Source organism: Mastomys coucha, unplaced genomic scaffold (assembly GCF_008632895.1).
Source record: "Mastomys coucha isolate ucsf_1 unplaced genomic scaffold, UCSF_Mcou_1 pScaffold15, whole genome shotgun sequence".
Taxonomy (NCBI): Eukaryota; Metazoa; Chordata; class Mammalia; order Rodentia; family Muridae; genus Mastomys; species Mastomys coucha.
The window spans coordinates 51,866,203-51,880,364 of NW_022196897.1; the positions used below are offsets into that span (position 1 = coordinate 51,866,203).

The window sequence follows — 14,162 nt, forward strand, 5'->3', positions numbered from 1 at the left end:
ATGAAGAGAACGCCAATAGCTTCAGCTCTAAGATCAAGAATTGACAAATGGGACCTCATAAAGTTGCAGAGCTTCTGTAAGGCCAAAGACACTGTCAATAGGACAAAATGGCAACCAACAAATTACGAAAAGAGCTTCTCATTTTTAAATGACCATTTAAAGTTTTAAGAAGGCATTCCTTTATTTCACTGGGATTCATTCCTTCAGGCACATTCTCGGTGAAGCTCCAGGGACCTCTGTCTTGAAAACAAGTAGTTCTGGGAAGAGATGAAAAAGACTGACTGCTAGCGTTTGTTGAAGACAGGCTTCATTGTTGATGTGGCAGATGGTTTCAACAGACTGGTGGTTAGGAGGAGGGAGCCTACCTCTCCATTACCACCCCTGCCTCATGCCCTGGCACACACCTCAACTACACAGTTCCTATGTAAATCCTAGCCATCTACAACTGAACGGATGTGGATTATCTGCATAAATATTAACCAGATACAGACCAACTTCAAACAGTTGCACTTCAATTTACACTGTATTTTGTAAATGCTATTTCTTCAATTGGAAGTGTGTTTTTGTTGTTGTTGGTTTTTGGTTTTTGGTTTTCTTTTTTGTAAACTAAGTATATTGGCATTATTTTTAAATAATTCAGAATACTGTCAGTACTTTTGGTGACAAAACATTTAATTAACAGGTGGGTGGTAGTTTTGAAAGTAAATCCTATCACATACTTTTGAGATAACAAGTATAGTATAAACATAACTTTTGTTGTGTTCTGTGTGCGTGTGCGTGTACGTGTGTGTGTGTGTGTGTGTGTGTGTGTATGTGTGAGACATGGTCTAGCTATTAACCCCAAGTGACCTTGAACTCACAATCCCATTGTGTCGGCCTTCTGAGTTCTAAGATTACAGATTTCTGCCATCATGACTCGGTTAAACGTAACTTTTTTACACTACTGGGAAACAAAACAAGTGTGAATATTTTTATTACAATCTTTGCTCAATTGCTGTAGTCTAGGAATCCCATGAAGTATCTGAACTTCTAAACACACGTAACGTTCTGGACCCAGTCAACTGTCAAAGGCATTGGAAGAAGCATAGATTTGTTTAAGTTCATGTCAACATAAACACAGACATTCCCCACAGATAGTTTCCTTCAGGCAACATATTTTTAAAGGAGAAATTGTCAGTCTTAGAAGCCAGTTTTACTACTCTGATCAATGACCAGCACAGTAATATATTCCAAAGGTACCACAGTAGCACTTATGTCCTGAAGAAAATCATCAGTCACCTAATTGGACTTCAGGTCCACTTAGTAGGGGAACTTCATGCCTAGCACTGTAAATTTAGCCAACAAACTGTGGCTGGTGATGCCAAGGAACCTGGAAGAGAACCTACTATTGCCATTTTCCTAAACCAGGATAAATTCAGTATCTAATTGCATATAAACACTTAGACTCATCCACCATCAAAAAGAGAAGACAAGTGCTTCTCTCTCCACCATCAAAGCAGCAGATGGAGATCATTACAGAAAGCCACAACTGGTCAAAATGCAGATATCAACTGATTGTAGAGTGCCTAGCCCTAATTAATACATTTAAAATTCAGGGACATTGAGTAAGAAGGAGTGGAGAGGTTATGAGAAACAGGTGTCAAAGACATCCATTTTATGTCATCTCCTAAAAAAAAAAAAAAAAAAAAAAAAAAAAAAAAAAAAAAAAAAAAAAGACATAAGTGAGAAAGGAGCAGGTGGATGGGAGAAAAGTTGGGCGGGGGAGAGACAGGAGATAGAGTAAATATAATTTGTATTCTCAAATAATTAATAAAAACATTATAAAAGGAAAAATCAATTAAGATATCTGAAAGCTATCCTACTGTTGTGTTTCTTTTTGGCATTACCACATGCATTGTTTGAAATGAAACATGAACAGGAAACATCATAGCCACCCTACTAGTTAGAAGACGCCTGACAGTAGCCAGTGCAGCCACACAGGTGCAGCCCAGGATGGCTACAATTCTATAGTGACATGTGAAAGCACTTCTGTGGAGTGGTACTTGAGTGCACTAAAATAGACAACCCTGAAATATCTTGTAGTTGAAGGAGACAATACAAATAGGAAATAAACTTGAAAGTCATTGTAGAAATAGAGTTCTGGGATTCACTTCACCCACAAGATTTGATTCACTAACCTCTCCAAGGTTGGTGTTTATCATTACTTGAAGAAAAACAGCACATTTTTAATATATGCTACTTGTTTTCATAAGTATATATACATATAATATATATGCACACACATACATATACATATATATACTATACACTTTGTGGGCTACTTTAAAATGTTTTAACACTATTTACACAAGTGTATCTGTGTTGTTGCCTGTGGCAATAATCAATGAGTTTTCTCTTATATATTTTTTTTGAGTTTTCTCTTTTATAATGCTATATTTGGGAAATATACCACAATGTTTACTTGTCACTTTGTATCTTGTTTTTTCCCTTTGTTTGTTGTTTGTTCGTTTGTTTGTTTTTCTTTGTATTACCAGTCTTGCACACTCTTGAATGAGTGAGCACATTGAGTTTTAAGTATCAACAATGATTGTGCAAGGACAAGGTCAACAGTGTCACAGAGGCACGTTTAATGGAATAACTATTAGAGAATAATAAAACATGCAAGAGCTAACAAGTATAGGGAGATGAAATCATCCCTAGCCCCACAAAGCAAAGGGAGTAGGTAGTGACTGAAGGAATCTCAAAAGGCTGTTGCTGGAGAGAGGCTGACTCAACAGAGCCCCTGCCCTCCGTAAGTGAGGTAGATAACAGCCAACAGGAGGGTTGGGTGGAGAGACTCTGACCTGATTCCCTTCCTTTCTTATCTAATGTCTTGCTAGTACTACATTGACTAGACTGGAAGCCCTTCCTTAAGGGAGCTTGTTGATGAGGACTACAGATATCTTTTACTACAAGTAGGATGTGGAGTGCGGGAGATAGCTCCAATGAGGTCAACGGATACATGCAACATGAACTACTATCCAGTTCCACCTCATTTTTCAAAGTATTTCTATCAGCTGATCCAGTGACCTACAGCTTCAGGAGACTACAATGGTCTGTGTCTTCCCTGACACTCAGTAAAATCAGACCTGTTCTTCTACTTACTAAATAGATACATCAACTCTTCTATAAAATACCTAGCTCAGCATTACAAAACTGAATTTTGTGCTAAAGCTTATGTAGAATAAAAACTAATCAATAGCCAAGACATTGCAGAAAGGGACAGAGTGCCTTCCACAGCCCCTCAGGATACAAATGGTGCTTATAAAGTTGGTGCTCAAAACAGTGCTATTTATCTCTGCAGTATAAATGAAAATATACCTGTCTTAATCAATGAAACAGATGAAAACTATTCCTCAAGAGGCACACAGTTAGGGATTGCCCCTTATGACAGAGAAGCCTTTCAGATCATTGAAGAGAGTAGTGACTACTTAAAGATCACAGTTTCAAAATGGTTTTTCATTTAGAGATAACAAAGAAAATGGGTAGCAATCTTACACTGCAAACAGCCAGACTTTAACTTTAAGACAGAGAAATTTAAAAATTGTTAGAATAAAATGTGATTGAATCCCAGACACTACAGAATGGTGCCCAATGTGAGGCTACAGAATTTTCTGTCCTGAGAGTATGGAAGGATCTCTTAAGGTTGATTTAAGAAAAATCTAATCATGAAAGAATATATTAATATGTCCAATTACTATAAGTTGAGCTCATTAAAAATTTGAAACAAGAAGGCATACATATGAAGAAAATATTTAAAAGTCATAAAATAAATAATGGGCTAGTACCCAAATACCAAAAGAAAGAGACAGCCTATGGGAAGATGGGCAATTTATATTGCCAGTGATTTTCTTTCCTGACTTTTGTTTTAGGAACTATAATTAAAGTCTTCCTACAGTGTCAGAATCATGTGTTAGCCATGGCTGTTTCCAAGTCACCCAGCAGAGTGCCTACAAGAGTGAAAATGATCAGTATGGATGATTACCAGGTATAAATACCCCAGGATAATGCACACTCTGTTAGCAAAACTCCCTCTCTACACCATCCACAGGATGCATGCATGCTCAGCTTAACCACCTCTCTGTTTGTGTCTACACTGCTAGCTTCCATCCATCTACCCATCTTCCTGGCCTCTGTCAACTACAAAGCAGTATTTTTATGAACTATCTACTGAAGCATAAAACTGTTATTCCATCCTCCTCTCTGTGGCATTGCTTCTATACTGCTTGAGGGCATGGGCACATTTCACTAAGCATTGACTACATTTATATGAGTTACTGAATTCATATTCATTAAGGATTTGGCACAACATCTACTACAAGTTTTCAGCCATCCATGCTTCAAAAGGGTAATTGAGAGTGTCGATGTCATAATCCATTTTCTGCTACTGTAATAGAAATACCAAAGACTAGATACTTTATAACAAATAAAGGTATTGGGAACTCCTTCACTATAATATATCCATGAGGGTGAAACGTGACCATATGACACATCATCTCTTAAGGCTCCTGAAATTTTTGTTGCTGCTGCTTTTTTTGCTTGTTAGGGTGACTGGGTGTTTCATTTTTGCTTGCTAGGAGCTTTTGTTTAAAAGGGCCAGGCTGGCCTCAAGCTCATGACCCTCAATACCATTGCGATTACAGATAAAAACTGCCACGATCAACCCACCTTCTACCATTTATTGCTTGTCTTACTTACCTTGTTTTGAAAAGAATTCCTCACAGAATCACCTCTTGACTATAGGGCTCCCTAACAGGGAGAATATGGCAGTGTAAGCCAGTCAGAGTTGGTCACATTGCATCAGCAGTCAGGAAGGAGGGATAAATGGTGCTGCACACTTCCTTTTTATTCACTCTAAGACACCAACCCCTGGAAGGGTGATGCCCATAATTGGGTGGGTCTTCCCACCCTAATTAGCCCAACCTATGTGATTCCTCATAGACAAGCCCAAAGATTATTTCTATAGTAACTTTATGTCTTGTCAAATTGATAGTCAACATTAACTACCATAATAGCGTTTCAGTGGAAATTGTTTTGAAGGGGGCATCCAGCTTATAGCTTATAGCAGGTGGCCATTTTATTATGATCCTTTTCTCCTTACAACTATAGTTTGGATTTAAAATCTGTGTTCATTACATGAGATTGGAGAAAATTTAGCAAACAATATGAAATTGAGATTAGGTACCAGGGTTATGAATGTAATCTAGAATCACACAAAGGCAAGATATTGACTGAAGAGTTGAATGACTAAGAACAGAACAGTAAAAAATAATCATGGGGTCATCCTCCTACTAGACTATGGTATGTGTCTTCAACACCAGCACCATCCCAGATAAGATACTTAGCTTTACTGAGTCCTATTTGTCAATTGGATGACCGTATCTAAATCAAAGTTCATCTCACAGAGTAAACGGTACACAAAAAATACTCCACAAATCTTATTTCCTATCCTTCTCCCCTCCCTCTAAAAATATTATGTTCCACCCTATTGTGTAGTTTGTGTGTCTAGGACTGAACCACAGCCTTCAACAATGAGGTGCTTTAACCAAGCACTATTTGCCTTTCATTATTTACACTGACCTGAGTAATACTCATACTTGGTGGAAAATAAACAAATGGCCCAACTTAAATCCCCCTCAACTTACTGTGTGTTATGCAGAAGTGTGGTTCAGTAACTCATCCACTGACTTTCTTACAAATAACTGCAAATAGAACCAATGATTTAAAATCATTTAGCTATAGCTCATACCACCACAGATTTAATAACTGCTATAATTATAATCCTGAGGCTAATGGGGACATTAACAGCATTTATGATTTGCTGTTGGCTTGTAAGTATTTATAAGCTCCCAACAGAATCACTCAAGTCATCTCTTCACTGGGAATTTATCAATGGACATGTCTCCATTCATGATGTGGGAATTCTTCTGATGAAGAGCTATCCAGAAGCTCAAAGGTTGACCTCTTCAGTTCTGTAATGCAAGCTCATGGCATACCTCAGCTGGGACCAGACCTATTGTCTCCTCTTGGTTCTTAACTCCTAACACTTCTTGCTTCTTCTCATGCTTCTCAAGTTTTCAAAGAAATCCTAATATTAACAAACTCGACAAAGTGAAATACAGGATGGTCAGTTAACATGGAATTTCAGATAATAAGTCTAAAATGTGTGTCGTCAGTACTGCACAGGCCTACTCATGTTGAAGAATATTTATCAGATACATATATTTACCTAAATGTCTTGGATTTTATCTGTCAACTTACAAGACTCCAAAAAGACTGGAAGTGACACTTGGGTCCTCACACTTCTAAGCCTAAAGACAAGAAGGACAGAAGTGTAAAGAAAGGCAATGAAGACAGAGTGTTACTAGGTTTATTTTTAGCTGGTTGGGTTCTAGATAATAGTGTCTGGGGTGTACTCATGTTGGATCTAGTGAATAATCAGGGGCCTGTGGGGGGGAAAATGCCATTTGAACTTGAGCAGACTGAGTAAACCTATGAATATGGTTAAAGCCATTCAATTTCATGTTTAAAATGCTGTGTTTCACCTACCACCCAGCTCAGTGTAGTGTTGGGTGAGGCTCTGGGAGCCCATTGATATGAGCTGGGCTGGCTCAGGCCAAGAGACCAGACTTAGCAGTCACATCTGCTTTCCCCCGTTTTCATCCTTCCCTCAGAGCAGTACCTGAAGGATAGTGCCAGACTCAAAATATACTAACCTTCAACACATCTCAGAACCAGCACAATGTCACCTCTGTCTTTTCAATAGGCACACAACCAGATGCTTCTACAGACAGGAAAATGAGTCTGGCCTCTGTACAGAGAATGCCTGCCAAGTCGCAGGGCAACTGTGTGCATGAGTGGCAGGGAAACAATCTGAGCTATCCCTGATCCACCACCATGAAAGGAAAATAAAAAAGAATAAATTAGGGAGTTGTTTTGCAAATTATGAAATTTTTTGGAAATGTAGCAATATATTTCCATCCAAGAAAAACAATTTGTTCAACTTTAAAGTGGATTTTTAAAAAAGATTTATTTTATTTTATTTGTATGAGTACACGGTAGCTGTTACAGATGGCCGTGAGCTATGATGTGTGTAGTTGCTGGGGATTGAACTCAGGACCTCTGCCGGCCCAACTCACTCCACCCTGCTCACTCGGGCCCCACTCACTCAGTTGTAACTCACTGAGCTGTTTTCAGACGCACCAGAAGAGGGCGTCAGATCTCATTACAGGTGGTTGTGAGCCACCATGTGGTTGCTGGGATCCGAACTCAGGACCTTCGGAAGAGCAGTCAGTGCCCTTCCCAGCTGAGCCTTCTTGCCAGCCCCTAAAATGGATTTTTAAAGCCCATGATGCATCAAAAGCAAGAATTCTATGTAAAGTATCAGAATTTTCTACAATTTTTGCAAAAAAAAATGTCTGAAATATTGAGAGAATATATGGTAGCATTTTTGTTTTGTGATAAGTAAACTATATCTGTTCATATTAGGAACCAGAATTTTAGGGCTGGAAATTTTCAAGAATGTAGGTTAGAACAGCCTGGAACCTTTGGACAGCCTGGAACCCAGCGCCATTTACTTTAACCACCATGGGGGAAGCTCAGCCACAGCAAAGAGCAAATTGGGAATAGGGAAATCCTGAGATGTGTTTGGCTGTGGTATTTGTAACATGGCAATCTTACATATTTGTGTTCCCCAGTAAATCAAATGACATCGAAATCCTATGCAAAATTTAAATCACCGAATAAATATGAGAATTTCAAATAATTTCAAAGACAACATTTTGGGCATGGACCTTCACTGAAACCCTCAGCTACAAAACCCCTTTATTTTAGAAAACATAACAGTAAAAGTAATGGTTGTAAGTCTCTGCTCCTTCAGAGCTGGTGTCTCTTAGTAGTGAGAAGCATGGGGGATTGCCATTAGGCACATATAGCTACAGAGCCTTGGGTTTTAGGATCATCAGTCTGGTCTTCAGGAAGTGACGGCTCTCATTGCAAGGACTCTGAATAAGCTGCAGGGTAGATTCTGCTGTTAATGCCAGACCTGACAGTATATGTAGATGATGTGTGAGTGAGGGCCATTCTTTCAAATAATAAACAAGTATAATTCTTGCTCATTAAGTGTGAAAAGTAAGTGCATTTGGAAGGAAATTCGGTGTGTCAGACACATTTAAGATTCATTTAATCCTTAAAATCATCCCCACGAAATGTGCCCATCAATTCATTTTTCAGAAAAAAGGAAGATAATTTTTCCCCAGGATCTCATGATTTTAAAAGATTAGGTAGACTTGAGACTTGAATACAAATACCTTGATGACAGTTAAGTTTGGTATATCACAGCAAGGAAAAGGGAAGATGGCTGACAAATGCAGCAGAACTTCTAAGAATAAAAACTCTCGTCCCTGGTTAGATCAAATCAAGTTGCCTCAGAGTATTAATGTGTGATTCTGTTTGGCAAACACATACTAAGACTTTAGACATTCCTCTTGCTTCTCTCTTGCCCTCTTGGGCTCTTCTCTTCTCCCCTCTCTTCCCCATACCCTTCCCCCTCCCTCCACATGCTCATGGCCAGCCTCTACTTCGCCCTGCTCCCCCCCTCCCTCCTCCCCCCCTCCCCCCCTCTCTCTGCCTTTCTCTGTCTCTACAACCCTCCAAACTTCCCTCTGCATCCCATGGGCTGAGCAAACATTATCAGAGGTTCCCCAGAAAGGAGCAGAGGTGCTACAGATAAAGATCTCACTTATGTCCAAGTTAGAATTTTAAAATGTTGTTGTAAATGGCCCATCAGGGTAAAATTCAACATTAAATCATTTACAGTTAGTTCTGGGTCATTCCTGCCTAGTATTTTGTTATTACCTTAAGGAAATGAGAGGAAAACAACTTGTCATAAGACATTTTCTCAGTTAAGAAGACAGGGTGACAAAATGCTAAAGCAGTAAAGACAACTTTTTAATTAGATTTTTTTTTTATTTACATGTCACATGATATCTCCTTTCCTAGTGTCCCCTCCGAAAAAAAGAAACATAAAATAAAAATTAAAAAAAACAAAACAAACAAATAAAAAACCCTGTTCCCTCCCCACTCCCCCTGCTCACCAGCCTACCCTCTCCCACATCCTGGCCCTGGCATTCCCCTACACTGGGGCATAGAACCTTCACAGTAACAAGGGCCTCTCCTCCCATTGATGACCAACTTGGGCCATTCTCTGTTACATATGCTGATGGAGCCATGAGTCCCACCATGTGTACTCTTTGGTTGGTGGTTTAGTCCCTGAGAGCTCTGAGGGTACTAGTTAGTTCATATTGTTGTTAGTCCTGAGGGGCTGCAAGCCCTTCAGCTCCATAGGTCCTTTCTCTTAGCTCCTTCATTGGGCACCCTGTACTCAGTACAATGGATGGCTGTGAGCCTCTACTTCTGTATTAGTTGGGCACTGCCAGAGCCTCTCAGGAGACAGCTATATCAGGCTCCTGTCAGCCAGCACTTGCCAGCATCCACAATAGTAAGACAACTTTTCAAAACCCCTGTCTTAGTGACTCAGAGACAGCCACATCTCCTACATCCCACGCAACCTATAAAATACTAAACAACTTCTGTAGATTAGAATATGAGGCATAAGAAGCCTTTGTTTTCAAGCATCAGTTTCTAAAATAAAATGTAGCAACATAATTGATAGGTCCCAGAGCTCTTACTTGCTCTCCTTCTCTGATTTCAGTAGGCAACCAACCACCAGCAAGAGTGGGAGTAGGGGGCTGGTGAGATGGCTCAGCAGGTAAGAGCACTGACTGCTCTTCCAAAGGTTGTGAGTTCAAATCCCAGCAACCACATGGTGGCTCACAACCACCTGTAATGAAATCTGACGCCCTCTTCTGGTGGTCTGAAGACAGCTACAGTGTACTCATTTATAATAATAAATAAATCTTAAAAAAAAAAAAAGAGTGGGAGTAGATTTTATTTTTTTTCGGCATGTTCAACCATAACGTACAGAATCATTGATATTTTACACTCTCTGAAACTGATACCATGAAACACATCTCATTCCACATTTTTTTTCACCTGTTATTATTTTTGCTGTATCTGTGCCATACCTCAGTGTAGCACACTGAAAGGTTACATATAACACTGTCACATCATGTGAACATCCCCTTTACATGTTCCTAATTTTGAGGATACAGGAAATGGACCTCTGATTTGCCAGTGCACTTCCTAACAGCAGCAAGACTTTGCTTGTTTTCAATCCTTGATTGCAGTTCAACTGAAATGGTACCCTCTGTGTATTTCCTACTTACTCTCCACTATTTCTGATTTGCATATGCAATGCAGATAGGCAAATGTAAGCATATGCAAATATGCAAAAGTGTTTTGCATATTTACTAGTCTTTTAGATTTCCTTGTGCTGTTAACAAATTCATCCTTTTACATATTTAAAGCACTCTATTACATGGGGCTTATTTGCCTTCATGGTACTCACATACATCTCACTTAAGTGTTTGAGATTCATCATATGTTTTATGACAGCATATTAATAAACAAGTTTCACATACTGTAGTCTGAAAGCATGAATCATATTCTAAGTTTTAAAACATTATTTTAAAAGCCTTCAGTCTAACACAAACACATTGGTGATGTAGTCTGAAATAGACCGTGTTTTTCCTCAAATAGGTAAATACACAAACACTAGTTTTCGACAACTTGCTGTTTGCTGGTTTATAATGATGTAATGTACAGAAAGTTCTCACTCCATGTTTGAAACAAGGAAACAGTAGGATCTGGAACTAGGCTAAGAATTTTATGTGATGGCATCCAATTATCAGAGCTCAACTATTCGCTGGGAATCCTGATAACCAGAAAAAACAAAAAGGCATTGCTGTTACCTGCATGTTAGTGACTGACAGAACGTGTCCATCGGAGCTGGGGGAATGGTTCAGCAGCTGAGAGCATTGGCTGCTCTTTCAGATGACTCAGTAACTACCTACCAGCTCAGTCTGCCTGTAACACCAGTCCCAGGGGATCCAGTGCTTTACTTTGGACTTCACAGGCTCTAAACACACAAGAAATACAGGCATATATGCAGGCAGAACACCCATACTCATAAAAAGATACACATTCGCATGTACTGCAGGTCAGGTATTCAAATATGCTAGTTAACATAGGCTACATTGGAAACAACAGACTTCAAATATATAACTTGCTTTTATTAAACGGAAAAAGGTTCACATGTGTCAAAATGACCGATACTCCAGTAGCTTTAGGAAGAGTTCAAACAGTGTCAGGTGTTTTGAGTAGTTTTTTGAATAAAAGAGGAATTAAATTCTTAAGAAGTTCAGGACACTAACATGTTCTACACCTCTGAACGTTGGAAGCCAACACATCAGCCATTTTGGCTTTCAGGAAAATATATATTATTATTTAGATGTCTAGCATCTGAGCTACATAAATGACTAATTTAGCATTTTCTTTAATTAAAATGAGGATTTTGCAAATGTCTAACTTCAAAGTTTTGAATGTGGACATAAACTAACCCTTATTCCTCCCTATACCGAAAGTGAAGTAACTGTCACAATGTATCAACATTTTCACAGGAATATTTTAAGGCCTCTGGCATTAGAAAATATGTACTATCTGTGTAACAACATCATAACTATATACAGAAAATACCTTAAAGTCTTCTTGTGCAATTTTACTTCTAAAGGTTAAAGTGTTCTATTTAAAAATACTCAACTGTTTCCTACAGATCTGACACTTGTAATTAAAGAATACATAAAATAAGTCTCAGTGATTCTTCAATAAAAATAACTGAACATTATTTATTTGATTTACTAGTCTTCCACATCTTTCAGCAACAAAGGCTGTACTATAATTTATCTAATTATAGCCTAACACTGAGGCAGTATATGTTAGTCTGTGCTTGCCTGTTTCTGTGTCATACAGTATGTCTATAAATCTTACACCTTCGTTTCACGATATACAGCATGTCCATAAGGAAAAAAAAAAAAAAAAACGTAAGCAGTGATTATTCATCATTGGAAAAATCCAAGTCATTTACAGCTTGTTTTTCGTTTCTAAAGCAGCAGTATTTAGCTTTAACAGAAGGGCCAAAAATTATTATAAATTATAGATTCTACTCATTTTTCTTTTGGCATTAAATCCGTAATACAAATGTTTGTTCTTAAACAGATTTATATATTAATGTACATCTGAATATATATTTGTCAATATTCCTTGTAGGCAGAAAGCTGGTCAGTGAAGTGTCACAACAGGGTAATGTTAGCGACTGCCCTGGGCGTCAACGGACATGGACTGGCTGGGCCCTGACTTCCCATTCACAGATATTGTATTGGATGGAACAGTAACCTAAGAGGAAGAAAGACATTTTGTTCCCATCAGTTTTTATAAAATGGGACAGCTGTCTAATTTTGAACAATTATCACATTATAACTTCTGCTTAACTGTAAATGCTACTACATTCAGTACTTATCACTCAATGATTTACAAATAATTAAGAATAAATGTTCACTCTATCATGGGAATGGAAAATGAAGAGTTGTTATTTCCACAACAAACAAGTTAAATAACCCATCAACACATCTTAATCTTTATAAAATTACCAAGCCAACATAAAAGACAAGAGCACAAACAGACTGCAAGCCAAGCTGTTCAGTGCTTCTCAAAAGGGCTTTGAAAAAGTTACACTGAATTTTGCAAAATTTTACAATTTGGTTCTAATATTAGACAGTAGTTTGAAATCCTCCACTTAGTGACTCCCTATATATTCAAAACATGAGCATCAACCACCAAAATTGTATCTTTAAGAATTCTTTCATGGCAAGGGCTACAGCCAACCGTCAAGCCTGTAACAATCGAATGATAGAAGGGCTTTACAGGCAGTTTCAATCAATAAACACTCAGCTTTCAAAACCCACTGGCTGAGTGTTCCATTTACAAACCACTGGAGGAAAGAAAAAAATCACTTAAGACAGTCAAACAGGATGGTATACACCTGTCATCCCAGAACATGGGACAATGGGGCAGGAGAATCCCAGGCTAGTCTGGGATGCAGAGTAAGACACTAACACCAAAAACTGAAACCAAAAGCCTTAGAAAACTGTAAAAGGAAAAAAAAATGTAGGGCTGGAGAGATGGCTCAGTGGTTAGGGGCACTGACTGCTCTTTGGGAGGTCCTGAGTTCAATTCCCAGCAACCACATGGTGGCTCACAACCATTCATAATGAGATCTGATGTCCTCTTCTGGGGTGTCTGAAGGCAGCTACAATGTACTTACATGTAATAAATAAATAAATATATCTTTTTTAAAATGTATGTATCACAAGTAGTAAATACATATATACATATATATATATGTGTGTGTGTCAAATATAAAATACAATAAAAATACTGTAAGAAAAACAATCTGTCGATTGCAATTTGACCAGCAAAGATTTATAAAGTTACTAGATCTCATGGAACCAGAGTTATAAGCCTTGGTGTGCTGCCAGGCAGGGGTGCTGGGAACTGAACTCTGGTCCTCTGAAAGACCATCAAGTGTTCTTCCACTCGGCCCCCTCATAAATTTTTATAAGAAACAAATGAACAGGCAGTGGTGGTGGACACCTTTAATCCCTGTACTTGGAAGGTAGAGGCAGGTAGATCTCTAAGAATTAGAGGCCAGCCTGCTCTACAGACTGAGTGCCAAGAAATCCAAGGCTACACAGAGAAACCTTGTCTCGAAAAACAAGAAAAAGGAGAAAGAAACAAATGCACAGATGTATACACAAAACTAAAGTGATAGCTTTTGATATTCACAAGTAAAATTTGCTCATTGTACCACTATAAACAGAACCCAGTTAAATCTCCTCCAATATACATCAACTGTCATGCAGTTGATCATATAGTCAAAAGACATAATGTTAGATTACATAAAGAACTGTAAAAATTAAGCATAATAAAAATAAAACTGGCAACCAATAAAAACATCAATGAGCTGGACAGCTCAAGAAGAAATACAAAGGACCTATGACTATTTGAAGAGCATTCAATATCTTTAGCCATAGTCAGAGCAACTAAAATTGCTTTGAGAATCCATCCATCTTACCTGAATCAAAATGACTACCATGAAAAAAAAAAAA

The 14,162-nt window shown here is 38.3% G+C and overlaps 1 protein-coding gene across 6 annotated transcripts in view; it reads right to left on the reverse strand.

Moving 5' to 3' along the window:
* Cobll1 (cordon-bleu WH2 repeat protein like 1) overlaps positions 1 to 14,162 on the reverse strand; it is a 194,946-nt gene that overhangs the window by 30,262 nt on the left and 150,522 nt on the right. For 5 of the 6 annotated variants that reach the window (XM_031370452.1, XM_031370451.1, XM_031370449.1 and 2 more), the window contains one exon: positions 9,973 to 12,390. The exons of the other annotated variant lie outside the window; for it this stretch is intronic. In XM_031370452.1, coding sequence (XP_031226312.1) covers positions 12,304 to 12,390 — 87 coding nt within the window. In that variant the 3' untranslated portion in view covers positions 9,973 to 12,303. Of the gene's footprint in view, positions 1 to 9,972; positions 12,391 to 14,162 lie in introns of those variants that run through there. 6 annotated transcript variants of the gene reach the window in all.